The following is a 26,440-nucleotide window of genomic DNA, read 5'->3' on the forward strand; positions in this document are numbered from 1 at the left end:
GCGACCTTCTTTCACGGGAATTCGGAGGATGCATGAGGTGTATCCTTCATAGGCACTCATAACCCACAATTCTTTGCTTCAACGGAAATGTCTATAAAAAAAATGACGCCAATTTGCCCATAAATATGATGTTCAAATGCAAGGAATGTTAATTCCCAAGTTGAAGTACCTCAGTAGATGGGTGCAGAGTATATAATATGTATAATTATATTAATCAATAATTAAAATAAAGTATTAGACTAAAAGTACAACTGTAAAATCTATTTTCTTTTCTCTTTACATCATTATAACTCTCCTAAAATGTACCTCATACATTCCCTTCTAAAGGGACTTTGTTCGTTTCTCACTCAAAGCACTTGCGCTTGTTAAAGAGTGGCGTGCTATCATAGCAACCATGTTACGTTCCGTTTCCATTTGTCCTAGGAAGGCCGTCTCGTTTAAACGAGACTTGTTTAAAGGAGGACATTCGGTGTACTGCAGCCTTCAAAGGACACATCCTACCTAGCACGCAGCCTTCGAAACGAGACACAGCCATCATGAGATATCATGTGATTCATGTTCATGTGCTTTGTTGTAAATAAAGTGGATGCAATTTAAATTCTGTTGCTTTTAAATGAAAATATATATGATGAACAAGACACTCAATGTACCTGTTATTTAATTCCGTCTATAAGACATGTCTTCTTATCCATTTTTAGTTTAGTAAAGACACGTATTTTAGGTGTTTCAGAAATATGATATCAATCACATATTCCATACAGAGATTGCACTGTCAGAATTTTGGGAATATCACATATAATTTATACACATAAAAGCATGATATTAGAGCTAAAAAAAAAAAAAATCAAACATTTTAGAAGAGAACCAAACATCACAGTTGTTTAAGCCAATGAGCATTAAGCTGTGTCGTCAGCAGATCATTTCCCACCGTGCTTGCAGTTCGCACTGCTCTGGAAAAAGCAACTGCGGGGCCTGTCTGGTACAACTGCGGCCGCCTCGCTCATTTTTTGATTTACGTCACCATGACATCACAGCAAGTCGGACAGATTTCTAACCGGTATGCACCTGCTGGTGATCACTGGTGATCGGTTTCACACAGAACTTGCTCATCTCAAATGAGCCTAATATTTTCGTTTCGTTTGAAATGTAATTTGAATTTAGAAATATTTTTGGTTTCATTTTTTCATATTTCAATAAATGAATTAATCTTTCAAAATCAATGTCGACCGGTAGAATTGAAGTGCGTTCCGATACAATCACTGTTAATTGTCAATAGCATAGTCATACGAAGCCATGATTTGTGTGTCAGTAGATGAAAATGATTAATAATACTTAGTACATTCTCTGGAATTTAAGGAGCCTACATCCATATCCTCAACAACATTTTCCATGCATATAAAAGGAACGTGTCCCATTAATAAGGACAAGCAAAATAATGTAAATCCATATTTATATTCTTCCAATTCATTGCACACAGTCCATTTACACTACCAACTTCTTATGACTGTACTTGAATGTACACGTCTTTGTTTATATTGCTGGTGCTTGACAGGGATTGTACTGTATAATAGGATGGAGATGGTGCCAGAGAAGAAATTCCACTGACCCCGATTAGCATTTAGTGCACACTTAGTGCACACTTACACGAAAATACAAAACTTCATGGCCATGCCCATTGACTTTGCACTTATGAGTTAAGGCATTGCTCTGCGCTTAGCGCTTACACGCTTAAAATAGGGCCCTATATATTAGATTAATAAATGGTTTTAAGAGGATGAGGGCATGTTCTGCTTCTTGTCCATTTTGGCATCTGACTTTTTTGGCTAGCCTCTACCAAATGACAGCCAAAATAACAAAGTTTAAATGGACATGGAGTTTGATGTCAACAAATAAATGTTTTTCCTCCCTTTTATTATTTGCAATTAGCTTTGTTTTTTCCTGCTGTCCACAACCCTATCAGAACAGACCTAGAACCCATTTATAGGTCGTGACCCACCAGTTGAGAACCAATGGAATATGCTGTTTGAACAAACAGATCTGATAAAATAACTCTCAGTGTGGACAGTCAGTACTAAAGATCAGATTTGAAAAGCAAATTCAGTAATTCAGTTTTTAAAAAAGGCATCTGTGTTCAAATAATGTTAAATGCTTGCAGTTTGATGTGCCTCAGTGCACATCACAGAAATTTCCCTAACCATATTTACAGTGTCCCCTAAGAGTGATTGCTTTTTCATCAGAATGACACGGTTCATATTCATGTGCTGTCCTTTCCCATTTCTTTACACACAGCGTCACCTCCTATGAATCTGCGAGTCCGAGGAGTTTCAGAACATACCATTGATCTGGAGTGGGAGGGGTCTAGGATCCTGACAGACTTCCTGATCACATTTGCCCCTACAACCCCTGGTGGAGTCCAGCTAGAGATCAGAGTTCCAGGAAACGTTACCAACACCACCATCAAAGGGTTGAAGCCCGGTCTGGAGTACAACATCAATGTGTATGCAGTCATCAACGACATTATCAGCTCACCAATGAACACCTTGGTCTCAACCTGTGAGTGTACTCCTTTACTGAGAGCTATTAAAAAAACATCAGTGTTCTGGTCAGATAAGGCTCTATGCATGAAAATGTATGAGTAGTTTTGCATAGAATTGGGATGTGACATTTTCATTGTAGTTGTGTCATTACTTGAGCATGACTCAGGTGTGATAGGCCTAGATGAGACACACTCCTTTGCACAGTCCCATTTACACACACACGTACCTCATGTTACTTCTTCAGAGGAACAACTGGCTGTCTTTGCCAAAAGGATATGATTAGACACCGACCACCTGCTGGGTAGCAGCGCCAGATTGGCAAAATGCTGCAGGCCCTTCCGTATACAGCCAGTGCATGTCAGCCTTGAGAAAAATGTCTGAGCCTGGAAAATATAACGTATCATAACAAATATCCCATTATTTGTGAAAAGCCAGTTGGGCTTTCTGCAAACAATTACAAAGCACCACTGACTATCCTTCTGTTTCGTACATTTTTGCAGGTAATTTTGAGGTAATACAGATAATCAGAATTTAATGAATTAGAAAGCAATAGCTGTTGGCATCTGGCAGGTATCTTTTTAAAGAAAGAAAGAAAGAAAGAAAGAGAAAGAAAGGATTGTAAATTAGCCATTCAATGCAGACACATCTGCAAAGAAATGTCTTTCAGTAGGCTGTTTGTAGCTTAAAACTCATAATAATTTGAACACCTCTAAACACCTCTATGTAAGAACTGTCTCAGTGATCAATAGGTTGCAATTTTTGTGTCTGAGATTCTTTGAAAAAAAATGAATACAAAAGATTGCATAGCTACTTCCATATTTTATTAAATCCTGGAAGATTTCCTTTTAGCAACAGTAGGTAAGAAGAATATATGGGGAAATTTCTTCAAATAAATCTCATAATGGGACTTCGTGTATTGCCCCACATACACATAGATTCAGCAGAACTTGCTGCACTTCCAACAGAGATTATGTTAAACTGCTGAAATTTCAATTGTATTTCAAATTATTTTCAAATACACCGGAGGCTCTGACCATTGTTGACACTAAAGCCATCTTTACACTCCAAAGGTGGCACAGAAGCTGCATCTGAAGTGCCATTTAGGTGTATTTATACAGACTGTTTAATGCTGCGCAGAGCAGGCATAAATGCATTTACGCAGCAATTACAATTGCATAAATAATGTTATGAAATTAACATTTTAATTATATAATTGTGAATATAGAAATATGATATGAATGGGAATAAGAAATTATACTTTAAAACTAAATTATGAAATGACAACAACAAAGTTTAAGGCTGCTCTGATGCTGCATTCTATTTACACAGAACCAAAGCAGCAGAACTGCCTTTGATACTAGGGGCTGAGATGGGTCAGAGCAGGCATAATTTAGTCTGACTTTTATGCGGCATTGTGTCTTTACACCGAATTTTAAGCAGACACAGAGAAGCCATAACTGGGCTGTGTAAATATGCCTTAAGAAGACTAGACCACAACATGACAGATATAATATCATTTCTTGAGTTTTATGCTTTGGATTTCCCGACTCTGCCTGTTATACTATATGTTTTTGATTGACAGATTGCAGACATACAGCATGTTTGTAAGTGAAGTAATATTCAGGAAAAGTAAAATAAAACCTGAAAGTAAACCACATATTAAACCTCTCTGTATCAACTCTTTTGTCTACTCTCTCTTTACAGAGGGAAAAGCAAAGAGCAAAGATTTGTCTAGGTTGCGAAAAATTTTGATTTATTGAACACACACAGAATGGAGGCCAATAATGCATCAATCTGTTCCTTTTAGATCTCTCGAATCCAGACGGTTTACTCTTCAAATCCATCATGGAGACATCCGTGGAGGTTCAGTGGCAACCATTAGACTACTTGTTTGATGGTTGGGAAATAAGCTTCATTCCCAAGGTAAGGCTTTCATTAGAAGGTCACACTTCAATTGATTCTGCCCCTGCTGTAGCTTCTGGCATCACAACAAAGAGACATTCTGTATTCTCGTAGCATTGGGGCACCAACCGCATTGTATATTGGCAACAAAATATGATAATTGCATTGTAAGGTTTGGACAGACATCTGAATACGGTTCCATCAAAAATCAAAAAATCAAAATTTACTGATTTACTCACCCTCGTGTCATATGGCTATCTTCTGTAGAACACAAAAGGTGAATTTTTAACAAATAAACTCTTGCAACTATTTTTCCATTTAATGAAAGCTAATCAAATATCTGGTCATAATGGATGACAGCCCATAAGAGGGACATATTATCAGTTATTAACGACTTAAATTTCGGTCTGTTCTTCGCACAAAGTTATTGTATGAATTCAGAAGACCGGGAATATAGCACATGAGTCATCTGGACCCCTTTTATGGTACTTGGAGCCAGACATCCCCAGCCCTAATTCATTTTCATTATATGGAAAAGAGTGGTCCAGGATATTCTCCCAAAATTATCTTTAAGTATTCTATGGAAGAAAGATTGTCTTACATGTTTTGTTTACATGAGGGTAAGTAAATGATGAGGAAATTTTCCTTTTGGTGGATCAATTTTTTTAATGCTGTTTTGAAAAAAAAAGAAAAGAAAGAAAAATGCCGAGAGGCACCTGTCAGACATTGAACCATCTTTGGCTTGAACATATATACATATATATATGTATATATGTTCAAGCCAGAGATGGTTCAATGTCTGACAGGTGCCTCTCGGCATGATCTGCCGGCAGTTAAAAAAGAATTATTGTGCATCATGGCAGTAACATACAACATCCTGGCAGGGATGTTCTCACTAATCCCCTTTGAGATGTTCCATCTGGAGAAAGGACAAAATATTCTCACCATGTACACAATGCACTCTCACAGAATAAAGAAAACATCAAGCTCCTCTGTGTCAACAAAATACAGAGCATGTGCTCAGTGCCTCATTTGAAAATAGCAGTGGGAGACATCGCTTTATGCAAAGCAGCATGTCTCCTGTGCAACTTACCTGTCGTTTCACATTAATGTGAAGCATCTCTCCCTATAAATAACAACAAACACACTTCACAACCCCTGAGGTATTTCTTTTGGTTGTAGTGTTACTTTTAAAACCAGCCATTGAGACAGTAAACAAAAAGTTCCAATCTACCAAACTGAACTGACATATGAGAGGCATATTGTTCTGCTAGTAATGGAAACTGAAAAAGTGGGGATTATGGTTTACTTAAAGCTTTTCAACCCCACTCAACAAAACACAAAGGATTTCCTCCAGCCAGAAGATGATTAGGTGTATCTCCAGGCAAACAGTTTCGAGAGATCAAGACGGTAAGAGCCGTACATTTATTTATTAAATTAGAAGAGAATCAGTGTCTAAACAACAGACAAGTTGATCTCGTCACTACTGAGCCTGAATTCTGCATTGCCCTTGTGCTCTATGAGGGAAAGAGTTTACCTGCCTAGTAATGATTGTGGCTACCAATTCAGATATAAGCTATTTTTAGATTTGTATTACATTTTATCAGCTAATTTGAATGATGTATTAATGAAATGTTCCATATAGAAATCTTTAGGGATGATAACGGGTAACAGCTGTATAATTTTTAAGCTGTTTAGCACTGTAGATAATATAGCCTATTTACGTACGAGGATAGATGGTGTTTTGGTGTGTTTTCAAAAATAAATAATGAAAATAAATGCTGAGCAAGATTGTGAAGCATATAATTTCTCATTAGATCATTGTCAAATATGCCGAACCTAATTGCGAAGAATCCGTCACTTTAAGCACTTAGCTAAGACAACCTGCAGTGTTGCTGGCCTGCAATCTAAAACTATTATTAATATTCATCATTATAAAACATGTACAATTAAATTAGTTGATCTTGTGTTTAGGACTAATCTCTGGGCTCAGATTTCTAAAATGAGGGAGGGGCTACAAATCTGTGCATACAGATAAGCGGTTCTCGTTTATTTATTTATTTTTTCTCTTACTTGTCGTCTGCGGGCTCCGTACATTAGGGGTGGGGGAAAAATTGATTAACTGATGCATTGCTATTCTCAAACGATTCTGGAACAATCAACATTTAATAATGAGAATTTTAAATGAATTATTAATTATTCTGTTTATTGAAAAATTCTTACATTGTACAAAGTAATTTTAACAAGAACAAAAAGGCTTGGCAACTTATAGAAGGCAAAACATCAACTTAAAACAGTCAACCGACTTTCTGCATCTTGAACTTTATATTTAAATGGAATAAATGTACACTCACTGAGCACTTTATTTGGAACACTATGGTCCTAATAAAGTGCCTAACATATGACACTTTTCCACTGCACGTTGCGGTTCAAATCAACTTGACTCTGCTCGCTTTACTTTTCTGAGCTTGCTTTTCCACTGCAGTTTAGTGCAGCCTCAACGTGGGTGGGATTATAGGCTGATCGTCATAGTTGCGTTGCCCCATCCAGCTCTCGTTGGATCCTCTCCTCAGCTACTAATGTACTCCTCGGCTACTAACGAGAGGAACGTCTGCACCTTGTTTATTGACCACGGCGTGGTTTTGCGCACAGCCATTTCTTTTTACAATTCGAAAGTCGCGTGAACAAATGATCCTGCTATTGCTGTTGCTAACTTTAAAACTAGCAGGTTGATGTCCCGTGTCGCTGGTTGTGACGCTTCTCTCTGACCAATCAATGATCTGCAGGGTTTTGACGTCACATTTAGTATCGGCTCGGCTTGCTTGGAACCTCGACTGAGGTGGTACTAAAAAAAGTACCAGGTACCAGGTACTATCCACAGTGGAAAACCCCAAAAAGCGAGCAGAGTCGAGTCGAGCCATACCGTGCAATGGAAAAGCCCCAATAGTCTTCTGTTTTTGTAGCCCATCCGCCTCAAGGTTCGACGTGTTGTACATTCTTAGATGCTGTTCTGCTCACTACGGTTGTACAGAGTGTTTATCTGAGTTACCGTACCTTTCTGTCAGCTCAAACCAGTATGACCATTCTCTGACCTCTCTCATCAACAAAGTATTTCCATCCACAAAAGTGTTTTTTGTTTTTGGCACCATTCTAAGTAAACTCTAGAGACTGTTGTGCATGAAAATCTCAGGAGATCAGCAGTTACAGAAATACTCAAACCAGCATGGTCGAAATCACTGAGATCACATTTTGTCCCAATTCTGATGGTTGATGTGAACATTAACTGAAGCTCATGACCCGAATCTGCATGATTTTATTCATTGCACTGCTGCCACACGATTGGCTGATTAGGTGATCGCATGAATAAGTAGGTGTACAGGTGTTCCTAATAAAGTGCTCAGTGAGTGTATTTACACAGAAATCACAAAGAATGGACAAAATGTATCGTTTGCTCAAAAATGTATCATTTTCATGAACAACCATAAACACACATAAGAAAGATGTCCGCAACCATGAACAAACATACAAAAGATGTGAAGAATTGATAAAAAAATGTATCATTCTCATGCACAACCATGAACGATCGGAAAAAACGTAAATTACTGATAAAAATTGATCACTCCCATGCGCAACAATGAATAATTGACAATGACAAATTTTAAGCTCACTGTAATGCGGCATTTCATTTGTATGTACACGGAATGAAAGCTGCCTCTAATATAAAGTTATTATAGCTGCTTATTACACAGTGGCCTGGAATACTCTATTCGGATTGGTTAATGGCAATCTAGCGGTCTGTTATTGCTCTGTAACAACCGCAGCTCCATGCATCAGACCGCTCATCCTGGGTCTGCAAGCATCTCTCCTATTTCACATAGTACTCTGCGATCTCTACAAGCTAATAAAATCATTTAAATTCAAATCAATGTTTCATATGCATTTATTTATTTATTTGGCAAGTAGTCTTGTAATAAGATGCATATTAAGCAGTCAGACGTTAATTAATTAAAAAATAAACAACCAAACAGACACAAACCGGAGGTGGAATTTCAGCTGTTCAGCAGTTTATTTCTTCTCACGTAATTAAACAATTTCAATGCAAATCAATCTTTCATGTCCATCTATTTGATTATTTGGCAAGCAGTCTTGTAGTAGGCTGAATAATGAAGGGTTTGACTGTCATTTTCACTAAGTACATACCAACAGAACTCAGATGCAAACCGGAGGTAGATTTTAGCAGTTCAGCCATTTCTTTCTTCTCAAATTACAGAATTTCAACACAAATCAATTATTTATTTCCATGCATTTATTTATTTGGTTAATAACCATGTAATAAGTGGGATAATGTAAAGTCAGCCGGTTATTATCACACTATAAACCCCTTCAGGGTGATGCAAGACCTGTCCTGATCACCCTGTTGGGATTTATTGTGCGATAAAAATCATCTGACTGTACATTATCCTTTACTTATTCTCTTTTGTTGGTGGGCATATTTTAGTATAGTATGTAATTCATGTGGAATCTTTACACGGAATTTGCCAAAGAGCCACCTTAACTTGCTATGCTGTTACTAAGAAATTATAATGCATCAAGAAATTAATCTAAAATCGTAATGAAGGGTGAGGTACCTAAAAATCCCACCCCTCATCCCACTCTCTTAGTTATTGGCTCACTCCATAACTTAAGCCCAGTTTATGTATGCTGACTAAATCCTTGGAAAAAAAAAAAAAAAAAAATTTTTTTTTTTTTTTTTTTTTTTAATTGAAAGCAGTTAATGTATTGGAAACAAAGTCAGAAGCCTCTTTTAGGAGGATATAAATTTAATACAAAATAGCGTGAGTGGAGGGAGTCATGGTGCTCTTCAATCTTCCATGGGTGAGAGGTTCTGCTAAGAGTACTGAGCATGAGAGCCAACTTTGCCATGCCACTGGGGAAATCATATTAGAAGTGGAGACCTACCCTCTGTGGATTTAATCCTAAAGAGCACAAGAGCCATTCTGATTTTCCACAATATCATAATGGATGTGAGGGCAGGGACAAGTGAGCAGTTATAGAGTTGATGGGGGAGAACAAAAGGAAAGAGCACAAAGAGGCTTTTTAGAATAGTCAAATCTTAAGCTTACTTCTGAAACCCACATACACTTTGATATTGCTTGATGTCAATTACATTTCCAACATAAGCTTTCAAGATGAAGATTCAAGTGATGCCTTACAGGGTGTAATGCATCAAACTCACAAAGTGCTCTGCTAAGCTATTTGGGGAAAAATAAGACTTGAATCAATACGTCAAACAACTGGCAAAATGCATCTACATTCCAGCAGCTTCGTTTGTACACAGTTGACTGCCTCCTGAAAACATTCTATGTTAATTTGAGCTATGTACTGTTGGTTACTGCATGCCTGCCTGCACTTTGATGCATGTATGAAAGTGCTCAGTATTTTGAAGAGTGATATGTGTGTATGTGTACATGTATTTTGTGTGTTTGAAAGGACAACGATGGAGGGATGACAGCACAACTGCCCAGTACTATCACATCATTCCACCAAACAGGGCTGAGGCCTGGAGAAGAATACACTGTCAACCTGGTGGCCTTGAAAGACCAAGGCAGGAGCCAGCCTGTTACTGCAACTTTTACCACATGTAAGCCTGCCTTTCACTCATTTACATTACATTAATGCATTTGGCAGACACTTTTTTTGCAAAGTGAGTTACAGTGCATTCTGATGTGTGTGTGTGTGTATATATATATATATATATATATATATATATATATATATATATATATATATATATATATATACACAGTTGTGCTCAAAAGTTTGCATACCCTGGCAGAAATTGTGAAATTTGGGCATTGATTTTGAAAATATGACTGATCTTGCAAAAAATTTAATCCTTATTTAAGGATAGTGATCATATGAAGCCATTTATTCTCACATAGTTGTTTGGATCCTTTTTAAATCATAATGATAACAGAAATCACCCAAATGGCTCAGATCAAAAGTTTACATTCCCTTGAATGTTTGGCCTTGTTACAGACACACAAGGTGACAAACACAGGTTTAAATGGCAATTAAAGGTTAATTTCCCACACCTGTGGCTTTTTAAATTGCAATTAGTGTCTGTGTATAAATAGTTAATGAGTTTGTTAGCTCTCACGTGGATTCACTGAGCAGGCTAGATACTGATCCATTTGGAGTAGAAAAGAACTGTCAAAAGACCTGCGTAACAATGTAATGGAACTTTATAAAGATGGAAAAGGATATAAAAACATATCCAAAGCCTTGAAAATGCCAGTCAGTACTGTTCAATCACTTATTAAGAAGTGGAAAATTTGGGGATCTCTTGATACCAAGCCACGGTCAGGTAGACCAAGAAAGATTTCAGCCACAACTGCCAGAAGAATTTTTCGGGATACAAAGAAAAACCCACAGGTAACCTCAGGAGAAATACAGGCTGCTCTGGAAAAAGACGGTGTGGTTGTTTCAAGGAGCACAATACGACAATACTTGAACAAAAATTAGCTGCATGGTCGAGTTGCCAGAAAGAAGCCTTTACTGCACCAATGCCACAAAAAAAGCCCGGTTACAATATACCCGACAACACCTTGACACGCCTCACAGCTTCTGGCACACTGTAATTTGGAGTGATGAAACCAAAATAGAGCTTTATGGTCACAACCATAAGCGCTATGTTTGGAGAGGGGTCAACAAGGCCTTTAGTGAAAAGAATACCATCCCCACTATAAAGCATGGTGGTGGCTCACTGATGTTTTGGGGGTGTGTGAGCTCTAAAGGCACGGAGAATCTTGTGAAAATTGATGGCAAGATGAATGCAGCATGTTATCAGAAAATACTGGCAGACAATTTGCATTCTTCTGCACGAAAGCTGCGCATGGGACGCTCTTCGACTTTCCAGCATGACAATGACCCTAAGCACAAGGCCAAGTTGACCCTCCAGTGGTTACAGCAGAAAAAGGTGAAGGTTCTGGAGTAGCCATCACAGTCTCCTGACCTTAATATCATCGAGCCACTCTGAGGAGATCTCAAACGTTTGGTTCAGGCAAGACGACCAAAGACTTTGCATGACCTGGAGGCGAATGGGCAGCTATACCACCTGCAAGAATTTGGGGCCTCATAGACAACTATTACAAAAGACTGCACGCTGTCATTGATGCTAAAGGGGGCAATACACAGTATTAAGAACTAAGGGTATGCAGACTTTTGAACAGGGGTCATTTCATTTCTTTCTTTGTTGCCATGTTTTGTTTTATGATTGTGCCATTCTGTTATAACCTACAGCTGAATATGAATCCCATAAGAAATAAAAGAAATGTGTTTTGCCTGCTCACTCATGTTTTCTTTAAAGATGGTACATTACCAATTCTCCAAGGGTATGCAAACTTTTGAGCACAACTGTGTATATATATATATAGGGTTGTTAATGACCTACCTGAGAATCTGTTGTGTACCGCTACATGCATTTTTTAATTCCCTTACAATGGTTTAGTATGTTGCAAAACCTTAATTTCTAAGTAAAAGCTAAAGTAAACATTATGGGGAAAAAAATAAATAAATAAATAAATAAAAATGTAATTTAAAAAAAATATATAAATTTTTGTTCTGTTTATTTATTTTTATTTTATTTATTTATTTATTTTTTTTTTTTTTTCTCCTGTTCACAGACATCCCTGCAATTCTTGACTTAGGAGAACTCGTGACTTAGAATATTGTATATTGTATATACATATTATATTAGAACAGTGATATTGATGGTTAGCAGTTTAGATCAAAATGGATTTAGAACATTTAGAACAAAAGCCTCAGTATAAGCAAAAGTAATAGTGCTGCTTGCCTTGACTATGTAGATGAATAGTTTTATAATGTGAAAGATAGATGTTTATTTTACTATAAAGGAGAAAAGTGCAAAGTAATTAATTGTTTGGGTGAATTAAGTGGACTCAACGAGAATTTGTTTTGTGAAAGGCAAGGCAGATTCTTTCTGAGTGGATGGTGATTCATCATTGATGGAGACAGCAAAGTTTGCAAAGGAAATACATGTTCCTTGGGTGAATGGGTAGTGCAGGGGTGAGTCTAGTTTACCCTTTTCTTTCTGTGTGCAGAGAAGATTAAAAAGAAAACAATGTGAAATGCATTTTCCTTTAGGTTATTAAGCCAGCTGAGTCACCAGTGCTTGGTTTGTAGCTGGAGTTGACAAGTAGGAAGTGGCTTCAGCAGTGATTTCCTCCACCCATCTGCCATGTCCTGTTGTTTTCCCCCTGTCCTTGGTGTTGAAATCCGTGTTTGTGCAACAGTGAGGCTGAACAGAAGGCTCACCTCCAAACTAAACCATGAATGCAGTCATTTTACTGTTAGTCTGCTGACAATGTATTGTCAGAATGAAATGGTATTACAAAGCCATCTGACAGGTCATGTAGAGAAAGGTACAGTCACTAATATGACACATTCACAGAGGAAGGTGTAAACACAGACCTTCCAAATAGAGTGTGAGGGGGCCAGGAAGGCATAAACTACAGGGAGGTGTCAGATTGCTTCAGCTAATGGAAAATGTCACCATGATGAATGGGTCAGTCTGGCAGCAATTATGCACTTAATGTAAACTTCACCCAAGAATTCGCCTGCTGTCACTTACAGACAGGAGGATTAGATTCAATTTATCTCTTCCCGAACAATTGAAATTGCGTGTCTACAGTGAAAACATCATTAATTCCAATGGGTCTTACCGACGACCATAATTAAAGAGGCATTAATTATGCATGCAAGTCCATTAATATTTCACGTGTCCACTGCGGATACCTTATTGGATAAAGAAAGACAAATTTGATGTCACTTAATTATTTATGTGTACAAAGATTTATCTTTCCCCTGAGAAAGCCTGGGAAGCACACGCTCAGTGCCTCATGGGTTTGAGAGTTGCCTCACAGTGATTATGCTTAACCACTAAAATGCAACATTTTCAGGGAAAAATAAACAGTTATCTACTGCCTTGTGTCTAATGTGACTAGACTTACAAATTAAACTGTTCTGGTGTGCCTTTAGTCAAATGGAGAATGGAATGGATAGTGCAAAGAACTTAAATTAAGCATGCCCACAAACCTGATGTAACAATTTTCTAATGTATTAAGGGCTCCCTTTTGAACCATGTTTGAAACGGGTCACATTGTCTAGTTCAAGGGCCTTTAACCATTTTCAAGCTACTAGTGTAGACAGAGATGGAGCAGATTCTCCCTGTTACATAATGTATAAAATTGAGTGTTGCATTTTAAGCCTGGCCTATAATAACATTTGTATAGTACCAAATTAATGTATTTACATCCTTAAGTATGATGCATATATTGCATAGCCAATAAAATTAGCATTATTGATTAACAGAGTCATTTACAGTAATTGTACATCACATTATAATTTAAATTGATAATTTTTTAATTTGGTAGGGACAATGAAACTTTAGCTACTTTAGCTTTGGTTGAAATTACAGGGTTCCTATGGTCATGAAATTCCAGGTCAGGAAAAGACATGAAAATTTACACAATCTTAAAAGTCTTGGAAAAGTAATAAAAATATCTATAGTGAATTTTATTCTTTGGTCCCACTTTATATTAAGTGTCTTTAATATGCACTAACATTAAAATACTTTCAATACAATGTTTTTAACTTTTAAAAATAACAAAATAATTGTGTATTTACATGTTGTTCTGTAAAAAATTGTCACAAGATTCACATTTGCTGTTTAGGAGTAGGGTTAGGGGTTAGAGTAAGGCTGGGTTAGGATTAGATTTAGAGTTAGGAGTAAGGTTTGCAGTGCAACTACAGATGGAATTTAATGCAGGTTCTTTAAATGTAAATACAATGCAACAACACGTATGTACATAATAAGTAGGTTGAACTGTATTAATTGCTTATGCACCTAGTAGTTAAATACACCTAATATAAAGTGGATCCCATTTTTTTCTAGTCTAAAATATTTAATCACCTGAATATTGCTTTTGGTTAAGGCTTGTGTAAAGTAGAACATGCACGCAAGCCATAGCGATGTTCTATTTGTGAGCAAATCCCTCTTTAGGCTTAATAGTTTAAATTGGTTGAAATTGTCCAAATAGATCTGAATGATACATTAGCAGATTAGTCTGAATCAAAATTATTTTTAAACATATAGCTGCAATAAGCAACTACGGTACCAAGCACCGGAATGTCAAGCATTGCACCACACTGAGCAGGACACAAAGCACACATAGACTGTATTTGACATGCAAAGCAAATCAAAACCACTTCGGAAATTGCCCCAGGGCAGGATCGAACCTGTACTGAACCTTTCTGTTTCACATTTCTGGGCACTATCAACCACACCAAAAGGCCACAGGTCTGACAGCCACCAAAAGGGATATACCAAGATGAGAGACAGCACAGCCAAGCGCAGCGGTCACACCATTCAACTTTGTATTTGTGTAACTTTTCAGCAAAGATGAAAATCTAAATTCTGTTCAGTCATTTCTGTGCAGCTTGGACAGAAGATCATTGGAGACATTTCTTGTAGGAGAAGTAGCGAAAAGAACTAAACTCAGCAAAAAAAGAATTGTCCTCTCACTTTCAACTGCTTTTATTTTCAAACCAGCGATGGTTGGTTTGTGCCCATAGGCGACATTGTTGCCGGTGATGTCTGGTAAGGACCTGCCTTACAACATGCCTACAAGCCCTCAGTCCAGCCTCTCTCATCCTATTGCGGACAGTCTGAGCACTGATGGAGGGATTGTGCGTTCCTGGTGTAACTCAGGCAGTTGTTGTTGCCATCCTGTACCTGTCCCGCAGGTGTGATATTCGGATGCACCGATCCTGTGCAGGTGTTGTTACACGTGGTCTGCCACTGCGAGGACGATCAGCTGTCCTTCCTGTCTGCCTGTAGTGCTATCTTAGGCGTCTCACAATATGGACATTGAAATTTATTGCCCTGGCCACATCTGCAGTCCTCATGCCTCCATTCAGCATGCCTAAGGCACGTTCAAGCAGATGAACAGGGACCCTGGGCATCTTTCTTTTGGTGTTTTTCAGAGTCAGTAGAAAGGTCTCTTTAGTGTCCTAAGTTTTTATAACTGTGACCTTAATTGCCTACCGTCTGTAAGCTGTTTATGTCTTAATGACCGTTCCACAGGTGCATGTTCATTAATTGTTTATGGTTCATTGAACAAGCATGGAAAACATTGTTTAAACCGTTTACAATAAAGATCTGTAAAGTTATTTGGATTTTTACAAAATTATCTTTAAAATACAGTGTCTTGAAAAGGGACATTTCTTTTTTTGCTGAGTTTATAATCCACACAATCTAACATGGTGGCCACTGTAATAGGTGGAGTTCTTATGTAAGTGGTGCATTAAAATCACAATGGAGAGAGTATTCAGAGGAAGTAAAAAAAAAATTAAAAAAAATAAAAAATAAATAAAAAAAAAACAAATCTAGACTAAACAGTTTAAAAGTTAGAAGTAAAAGAAAACAAACATGAATTCTATAGAGTTTTGCCAAGATTTCCCAAGTCTAGTCTTGGGGATATCAATAACAACCACTTTCAGTGTGTCATATATTATCATTTAAAAACTATCAGTATTATCATAGTGCTGCCTTATACTCCCATTGAGGAGAAAAAGAAAGAAGAACAATATGAATACCTGCAAGCAGAAATGATCATTGATAAGCCCTACAACTATTCAGTAGGCACAATACAAAGACCTCCAATACAATAGAAATTCAGATCTAATACTTGTCTGGGTAGGGATCATACCCACAACCTTTGCAACCGTAGTCAGTAATTGTACACACTGTGCCACTCAGTTGACATGTTCTCCGAATGGCAAAGAGATATGCCAAGGTTAAAGTCAGCACACAAACATTTTGGTTATCTCTTGAACCATAGATGGCGATACCTCCAATTGCTCAGGTACCCTCAGGACATGAGCATTCAAAATATACATCTCATTTTCATAAAATTATAAATAACTAAGAGCCAATATGGCCAATGTTGGAAAAATTGGTATTGTTTAAAGCATCCTGAACCACAAAATTTTAGGACATACGGTTCAAAAGTTACGTGCAAATATAGACAATTTTTTTTTTTTATTTCTTGACCCATAGGTGGTGCTGTCACCAAACTTTGCATCTACCTTCAGATCGTGATAAAGTAAACCAAGTTTTGTTTTCGATAGGAAAAAGTGTTGCCGAGATACAGCATCACCTCCTGTTTTACATTGACAACATTAATTTTGAGATGCCGCAACTTTTAAACAATTGAGAAACTCAAAATATTGTGAAGTCACATCTGTGTGGCTCGGTCTAGGAATTATTTTGAGCCATTGTTTGGGCAAATTGGACGAAGTTTCAAGGAAAAGTTATGTAAAAATAATAAACTTTATAATCCAAGATAGCAGCCACTGTAAAAGTGAATTTTGAATTGTGGTGGCACTGTAGAGTTTGACCCAGAGACCCCAAATTTTGTTTGGGCGCTATTCATACCCACCCCTATCAGTGTGCCAAATTTCAGCAATTTACTATAAACGTGTAACATTTGAGGAGATATGAGGCAAGAGAGCAGGATCTAAATGCAGATTATTTTAATGGAAAAAAAACAAAAACATATCAAAAATCTAAACTAAACAAACCATTACAGCCTAAAACAGAAAAGAACTGACAATGAACAGAGGAAAACACAGGGATTAAATACACAAGGACTAATAGGGTTAACAAGACACACCTCGGAGTGATAAACACAAGAACCAATGAACAAAGACAAGGAAACGAACTACAAAACCAAAAATGCAACCAAACACACAAAGAGAACACTGAACATATATGGCGGCCCCTGGTGGTCTCTGGGGAATCCCTAACAAAACGGTTCATAGGGCTGCCATAGACACTCATTGGTGCTTGGCCCCTAAATATATTTCCAGTTATTACAAACAACTGAAATAGTCATGAAAATGTATTTAACTTAAAGCTGGAGTATGTAATTTCTGTTCCACTTGCGCCACTGAACGGAATTGCAAAAATAAACGTTGTTTTTAAAACAGCTTTCTAAATACACCCCTTGCCTGCAGTTGTTCAAACATTCAGATAGTCCCGCCCCAACTCATGCCATTGAGTGCATTGGAAGAGTGCGCAGAGGTAGGCAGGTACATAGTTAGACAGGCAGGTAGGCCATCCAATCATTGCATTCGGGCCGAATGAAATGATTGGACGGACCTTTTACAGGTCTGTGACTGCCACAGTTAAAAAGGAATAGTTCACCCAAAAATGAAAATTTGCTGATAATTTACTCACCCTCAGGCCATCCAAGATGTATCTGAGTTTCTTTCTTCATCAAAACAGAATTTAAGACTTTTAGGATTTCATTTCAGGCCTCCTCCTCTAAAAAAATGCAAGTGAATGTCCTCCATTTTTTGGACTCCGGTCGACAAATAAAGTTCTTCTGAACGCAAACGATTGATTATTTTTAGAAACAAAACAATACTTATATACTTTTAAACTACAAATGTTAATTTCCGTACATCTCTGTGACGTGCACTCATGAGAGGGATGATGTAAGCTCGTTGGTAAGGTCACACGTCACGTGGAGGAGTCAGAAAGCACGTCATTGTTTACAAGAGAAGCTTGTGCCGTTCACAAACCAAAACAGTCCGAAGCAATTTCAAAACAATATAAAATAAATAAAAAATAATTTCCAAATAATAATAATAATAATAAAAAAAACAATGTAAACAATGACACGCTTCCTGACTCCTCCTCTACATGACACGTGACCTTACCAAGGAGGTTACGTCATCCCTCTCATGAGTGCACATCACAGAGATGTACGGAAGCGAACATTTGTAGTTAAAAAGTATATAAGTATTGTTTTGTTTCTAAAAATAATCAATCATTTGCATTCAGAAGAACTTTATTTGTCGACTGTGGATTATTTTGATGCACCCTAAATATGCATTTTGGACCGTCAAAAAAATGGAGGACATTCACTTGCATTGTTTAGAGGAGGAGGCCTTTAATCCTAAAAGTCTTAAATTCTGTTTAGATGAAGACAGAAACTCAGATACATCTTGGATGGCCTGAGGGTGAGTAAATTATCAGCAAATTTTCATTTTTGTGTGAACTATTTTATTTTTTTTATTTTTTTCACATCAGAGCACTTGATTTATTGATTGTTGTCAGGATGCAAAGAGACTTTCAACCAGTATAACAAAAATGCTTCTGGTATAAATTGCATACTCTTGCTTTAATGTTGTATTTTTGTTTAATGCATATTCTTATTTTTAAAATATTATTTTTTTATCAGTTCCTGTTCATTCTCACGACATTGCTCTCCGTCCTTTTTAAATAAGTGTTGCCACTACGTTTTGACCCAGTACTGTTACCTTGGAGATATTCTAATGATGTAGTAGTAGATAATTAAATGAAGCTAAATAAAAGTTCCTTTTTGTTGCTATTTTTGCTACCTCATCTCCAATAAGACATTTCAGGTCTATAGCTCAGGGCTATGTCTTTGTGTGGGGAAAAACAGGCTTAAAGTGGATTACGTTTGTTCCCTCATTTGTATTTAATGGTACAAAAAAGCGCCATGCTTTCTTGTTCATCATTCATCAAAGCATTTAATCATCCACACTGTCATGTCACCAGATTTCTAACAAAAAATCCTGTAATAACCAACCAAAGCAAAAATGGCTAAAATCTAGAAGGTCAGATCCTCTAATGCCAGTGTTACCATTGTAGATAAACCTCTGTATTCCCTATAAAACCAGCTTAAACTAGACTGAGGTGGTTTGATGGTTTAAGATGGTTTAAACTGGTTTAGTTAGTCCTGCCAAGCTGGTGTTCAGCTGGATGAGCTGGTCGAGCCAACAGGTCTCCGTGCCTGACCAGCTGATAAGTACTCGAAACCCTCTAAAACCAGCTAACCAAAAAAGCTTTTTAAATATTTTTTTATTTTTTTAAGATGGATTTAACATAATAATATTACATATACTGTAAATGACTTTTCTTGTGTTTGTTCTTCAGTAATCGATGGACCTACACAGCTTATTGTACGAGATGTCTCAGACACAGTTGCATTTGTGGAGTGGACCCCACCCAAGGCTAAAGTCAATCAGATTATATTGCGGTATGGGCTGGAGGGAGTGGAAGGACCAAAGACCACCTTTCGCCTGCAACCTACTTTGAGCCAGTACTCCCTCCAAGTCCTGAGGCCTGGATCCTCATATGAAGTATCTGTCAGTGGAGTCCGGAATGGCAATGAAAGTGGAGCCATTTCAACAACATTCACTACAGGTGAGACAAAGCAGTTCAGGCCTTTCATCCTAAATAAACAGTTAACCAATATGTAAACACTTGCCATTTCCATCCAGATTACACATTCTTTATTTAAATTAGGTAGTTCTGCTTAAAAAAAAAAAAGTAATCTGAAAAACATGAATATTTAACTTCAGAAATAGAACAGTTTCAGCACCCTGTGATTGTACTGAATGGCCCATACATTTCAGATTGTCTTTTTCTCAGAAATCGATGCACCAAAGAACTTACGTGTGCTGTTGAAAACATCCACCAGTCTGGAGCTGGAATGGGACAATAGTGAGGCAGATGTTGAAGGTTACAGGGTGGTTTACAGCACATTAGCTGGAGACCAGTACGAAAAGGTTGTTGTCCCACGCAATGATGGAGCCACCACAAACACTACCCTCACTGGTAAACTCAAAACCCCTTTTTTTTCTTCTTTATTTCATAATACTGAATTTTTCCTTATACTACATATTATAATATCTGATGTAACCAAACCAGATCATGAAAAACACCAAAACCACAAGGCTAACATAGCAGCATCTTTCTCAACCTTGCACTCAGAACCGGCCTGCAAAATGTGGAATTGCACTCTGCAAATTGCGTGTTTGTGCTGTAACTTGATTTGCATGATTCCTTTAGTAATTCGGGTGCTAAAACAATGCAGACAGCACATGTGAATGAACAACGCTATCAGTAGGTGCAATTCACTCTTATTTTGTATTATGTTGTTATATTTTCCAAAATGTTTTAATTTGTGATTAAAGATAATGTCATTGTGGTCTCATTAGTATTTGTATGTAAAGTGTAGTCCTTGTTCACAAATTTTCTTTTTTAATTGTTTTTACATTTAAATAGACACTAATGTGTACAACATAACACATCCATAACATAAACATAACATACCCTTTTATATGTACTTTAGTTTTATGAATCCTCTGTTTAGGTTAATAGAATACTGAATTCATGGTTTACATGGATTTGTTTTATACTGGGAAATTCTGACAGCATAGCGATACTACTGTTTATGTGTAGTATACTGATTTTTTACTGAATGTTTTCTCAAAGTAACCAAAATTTCTGACACTGAATATTGAACAGAAATCTTTCTCACCTCTGAGTCATATAAATGTATTTTACTTGGTTCTTCATTGATGTTTTTCATCTCAGTAATGAATGTTTAATATGTATGAAAACACAAATAATAATATAGCTGCAAGCAGCGTTTAATGGGGTTCAAGCTTTAAGGTCCTTTAAGTACATATGTAATAGATATTAAGTATTAATTAGACAGTCTGTTTGCAACTAAAACAATGTTAAAGTACCTTAATTTTCTTTAATCGAAGGGGGTGACAGTATCAAGAGTGCAAGAGAAGACTGTATTTATATTTTCTGTTATTTCATCAAGTTCTTCTACACTTTGGGGCTTACTGAGTGTATAAGATAGATCTGGAAGTTTATTAGTGAAGCTATCTTTAGTGGTCAAAGGAATTGTTCTACCTGAATGATAGCGTGGTGTAGATTGAGTAACATTAGCTGATCGCAGCATTCAAGAGATGAGGAAATGATCTGAGATGTCATCGCTCTGCTGTAGAATTTCTACTGTATCAACATCAACTCCATCTTACAGAATTAAATCTAGTGTATGATTATGGCGATGAGTTGGTCCTGTCACATTTTGTCTGACTCCAAGCGAGTTGAGAATATCGATAAATGCTAATCCAAGTTTGTCATTTTCTTTATCTACCGTATGTGAATGTTGAAGTCCCCAACAATTAAAGCTCTATCTAGTAACTACTAGATCTGATTTGCAAATTCACCAAGGAAATCAGAATAAGGCTCAGGTGATCTAAATACTGTAGCAAGGGCAAATGACAACAGAGATTTTTTTTATTTATATCTGACGGTGTTACATTAAGCATTGTTAGTTAAAAAGACTTAAACTTATATCCTGTCCTCTGAGTAACACCAAAAACGTCACTATAAATTGTAGCAACACCTCCTCCTTGACCCTTCAGACGAGGCTCATGTTTATAACAATAACTTGGGGGAGAAGATTCATTTAAACTAATATATTAATCTGGTTTAATCCAGTTTTCAGTCAAACGGAGCACATCCAACGTATGATCTGTAATAATTTCATTTACAATTAGTGTTTTGGTTGAAAGAGATCTAATGTTTAGTAACCCTATCTTTATATGATGTTTATCTTAATTTTAGTACGGGGAACAGACACAGTCTCTATATGATATCAAGGTGATACAGTCTCTATGTGTTGTAGTTTATGTGACCTGTGTGACATCTCAAGGCAGCTAGCAGATGTTTGGATTAGCCAGTTTGTCTGCTTCCTGACCTGGGCCCCAGTTAGTCAAATACTATCACTATTAAGACTATGAGCCAAATTACTAGAGAGGAGAGCAGCACCTTTCCTGGTGGGATGGAGTCTGTCTCTCTTTAGCAGGTCAGGTCTACCCCAAAAACTCTTACAACTGTCTATAAATCTTGTGCTATTCTCCAGACACCACTCAGACTTCCAGCCGTTCAGTAACACTAATCTACTATAAACCTCGTCTCCACGATGAGCAGTGAGGGGACCAGAGCATATTACAGTGTCTGACATAGTTTTTGCAAGTTCACACACCTCTTTAGCATTATCTCTAGTGATCTCTGACTGGCGAAGCCGGACATCGTTTGTGCCGACATGAATAACAATTTTAGAAAATCTACGTTTAGCATTAGCCAGCACTTGCAAATTTGATCTGATGTCAGACGCTCTGGCACCCGAAATACATTTAATGATGGTGGCTGGAGTCTCTATTTCCATGTTCCTTACAATAGAATCACCAATTATTAAGGCTCTTTCAACATGATTCTCAGTGGGTGGATCACTGAGTGGGGAGAATCAATTGGAAACCCTAACAGGAACAGGAGATTGGTGTCACTTTGCTGAGTGAGTATGCTGCCGAGACATCACCCAAACACCCTGCTGCAGGGGCTCTAGAGCCGGAACCAAAGTGTGTGTGTTGCTCGCTGAACTACCCGCATCCGAAACAGTATCGACCGCTTCTCTTTCACATTGACCTCCACTAGTGTTCATATATAAGTCTCTAACTCATTAAACTTCTCCGTCAGCCTGATTAATTCCTTTCATTTATCACATGTGAATCCCTCACTGCTGATGGAAGAAGCTATAGTAAACATGTGGCATGTAATGCAGGAAGCAATAACATGAGCGGATGCCATGACTTACCGTTTGTTGTTGCTGGTTGTTCCTGAGCACCGAGGGTTTGAGATCGATGTGAATCCCTCATGCAATTGTTTGGTGTTATGGTTGTTCTTGATAAGTGGTGCTTTGACATCGATGCAATAATCTATGTAACACAGAGGAGAAAACAGGTGCGTGCTGCAAAATGCACATTGTTTAATCACAATAAAAATAGAAAGCAGATGCATGCAGAAAAATGTACATAGTGATAAGAGAATAATGCAGGGGAAAACCTGATGCACACTGAAAAATGGCAGATATTAAACCTTAAAAGCTGAAAAAATAGATAAGCGATGCTAAAAAAGCTAGCAGGCTTCAAACACAGACTCAAGCTAAGCACCAGCAGTAACACACACTTGACCCCATGCATATGTGTACCACATTGGGTGATAAAATCACATTCCATTCAAGAGTTATAGCCATTTTAGTAAAAGTGCCTATGCCCCCTACGTATGTTTGGCGTACCTTTGCGATGATGAATCATAAGTTCAAACTTTTTTTTTTTAATAATTATTAATACTGGTACTCCAGAGAATATTTCTGCACTGGTTTGGTTCCGATTGGGCGAACGGCCTAGGACTAGTTTGAAAAAGTAGTTTTGTTAAATAATCTCAAATATTTAACGGATGATTTGATTCACACCAATGGTTATTGAGGCAAACTTGTTCAGAAAGAGGAATTCTGTCATATGATATGAATAATGTGTTTCTTTGTGAAAAACAGCAATAAATACATCGATTTACACGTGTTTTAAAAAAATGCGATAGCGCCTCCCGGTGGCCAATTTGTTATTTTTTTACATTTTGCACAAACTTCTTGGGCCAAGAGACAAATAGGCCTACCACGTTTCGTTTCGATACATCTTTTTTAACCTTGTCAAATAGATGCTAAAAGCTAATTGGTCGATGGCGTCCATGTTTTTCATACATAAGTTTAACAAATTTGGTGATAATATCTCAATCCTTTCAAAAGTTATAACCGTTTTAGTAAAAGTGGCCATGCCCTTTACGTATGTTTTGGAGTACTGTTTGACGATAAATAAAAAGTTCAAAATTCCTTGAATAACTTTTCATATTGGGACTCTGCTGAATCTTTCTGCACTGGTTTAGTTCTGATCGGGCGAATGGCCTAGGACTAGTTTATTTTTAATTCTGTTCAAACAATTCAAAATAGCAGGAAAACTGCATCTGTAGATGATATATAACAAGTTTCATGAGAATCGGGCAAACGGCCTAGGACGAGTTTGAAAACGTCCTGGTTACTTGCGTAACCTCCGTTCCAAGCCGGCAGCGATTTTCTCCGCAAACTCACCTGCCACAGAGCTCGGAGGAAATCAACCAGGGAACACAGTTTCTGAACACTACTGGGAGTCAACGGCACACATCTTCAGCTCAGAGGAGGTGAAAGGCGCTATGCGCAAGCGATACACCTGGCTGGCTGTCCCGGACTTACCTGCTTGTGCGTGCCACTACATGGGACGAAACCGGTTCCACCCAGAGATTGTAGAACCTCGCAAAGGTGTTGGGTGTTGCCCAGCCCGCTGCTCTGCAAATGTTAGAGAGGCATCACTGGTCAAGGCCCAGGAGGCCGCTACACCCCTGGTAGAATGGGCCCGTAGCCCTACTGGGGGCGGCACGTCCTGGGCGTTATATGCCATTGATATGGAGCCAATGAGCCAGTGGGCGATCCTCTGCTTGGAGACAGTGCTTCCTTTCTGCTGTCCACCAAAGCAGACAAAGAGCTGCTCAGAGACTCTAAAGCTCTGCGTGCGATCCAAATAGATGCATAAAGCGCGCACCGGACACAGCAATGTCAGGGCTGGGTCTGCCTCCTCCTGGGGCAGCGCTTGCAGATTCACCACCTGATCCCTAAAAGGGGTCGTGGGAACCTTGGGCACATAGCCCGGTCGGGGTCTCAGGATCATGTGAGAGTAGCCCGGACCGAACTCCAGGCATGTTTTGCTGACAGAGAACGCTTGCAGGTCTCCTACCCTCTTGATGGAAGTGAGCGCAGTCAGAAGGGCAGTCTTCAAAGAGAGTGCCTTAAGCTCAGCTGACTGCAAGGGCTCAAAGGGAGCTCTCTCTAGACCCTGAAGAACTACAGATAGGTCCCATGAGGGAACGAGGCGTGGTCTGAAAGGATTCAACCTCCTGGCACCTCTCAGGAACCTGATGATCAGGTCGTGCATCCCTAAGGACTTACAGTCCACTGTGTCATGGTGTGCCACTATAGCAGCTACATACACCTTCAAGGTGGCCGCCCTTCCAACTTCTCCTGCAGGAACGAAAGCACCGACCCGACTGCGCATCTCTGGGGGTCTTCGTGTTGGGAAGAACACCACTTAGTGAACAGATGGCACTTAAAGGCATACAGGCACCTCTTAGAGGGGGCCCTAGCCTGAGTGATCGTGTCTACCACCGCAGGTTGTAGACCGCTTAAGTCTTCCATGTCCCATCCAGGGGCCAGACATGGAGATTCCAGAGGTCTGGTCGCGGGTGCCAGATGGTGCCCCGTACCTGAGAAAGAAGGTCCTTCCTCAGGGGAATTTGCCGGGGGGCTATCGCGAGGAGCGTGAGGTCAGAGAACCACGTCTGGGGGGCCAGTAGGGTGCTACCAGGACGACCTGCTCCTCATCCTCCCTGACTTTGCACAGGGTCTGTGCAAGTAGGCTCACTGGGGAAAACGCATATTTGCATAGTCCAGGGGGCTAGCTGTGTGCCAGTGTGTCTATACCGAGAGTGTACCAGAGCGGGCAGTGGGAGGATTCTTGGGAGGTGAACAGGTCTACCTGTGCCTGTTCGAATCAACTCCAGATCAGCTGGACCACCTGAAGGTGGAGTCTCCACTCTCCCCTGAGGGTAACCTGCCATGACAGCGTGTCCGCTGCAGTGTTGAGGTCGCCCGGGATGTGAGTGGCTCGCAGCGACTTGAGGTGCTGCTGACTCCAGAGGAGGAGACGGCGGGTGTGTTGTGACATACAATGGGACCGCAGACCGCCTTGATGGTTGACATATGCTACCATTGCCGTGTTGTCTGTCCGAACTAACACGTGCTTGCCCTGGATCAATGACCAGAACCTCCACAGGGAGAGCAGAATTGGCAGCAACTCAAGGCAGTTGATGTGCCAACGCAGCCACGTACCCGTCCATAAACCGGCGGCTGCGTGCCCATTGCAAACAGCACCCCAGCCCGTATTGGAGGTGTCTGTCGTAACCATGACGCGCCTGGAGACCTTCTCTAGGGGAACGCCTGCCTGTAGAAACATGAGGTCGGTCCAAGGGCAGAAGAGGCGGTGACAGATCGGCGTGATGGCCACACAGTGTGTCCCGTGGCGCCATGCCCATCTCGGGACTCGAGTCTGAAGCCAGTGCTGAAGCGGTCTCATTTGCATCATCCCGAGCGGAGTGG

The 26,440-nt window shown here is 38.9% G+C and overlaps 1 protein-coding gene across 1 annotated transcript in view; it reads left to right on the plus strand.

The window, feature by feature from the left end:
* LOC127442211 (tenascin-R-like) overlaps window positions 1-26,440 on the plus strand; it is a 242,539-nt gene that overhangs the window by 169,729 nt on the left and 46,370 nt on the right. The window contains exons 7-11 of the mRNA XM_051700070.1: window positions 2,290-2,553; window positions 4,345-4,460; window positions 9,930-10,080; window positions 19,492-19,761; window positions 19,990-20,175. Of these exons, the coding sequence (XP_051556030.1) occupies window positions 2,290-2,553; window positions 4,345-4,460; window positions 9,930-10,080; window positions 19,492-19,761; window positions 19,990-20,175 (987 nt within the window). The remainder of the gene's footprint in view (window positions 1-2,289; window positions 2,554-4,344; window positions 4,461-9,929; window positions 10,081-19,491; window positions 19,762-19,989; window positions 20,176-26,440) is intronic.

Source organism: Myxocyprinus asiaticus, chromosome 6 (assembly GCF_019703515.2).
Source record: "Myxocyprinus asiaticus isolate MX2 ecotype Aquarium Trade chromosome 6, UBuf_Myxa_2, whole genome shotgun sequence".
Lineage (NCBI taxonomy): Eukaryota > Metazoa > Chordata > Actinopteri > Cypriniformes > Catostomidae > Myxocyprinus > Myxocyprinus asiaticus.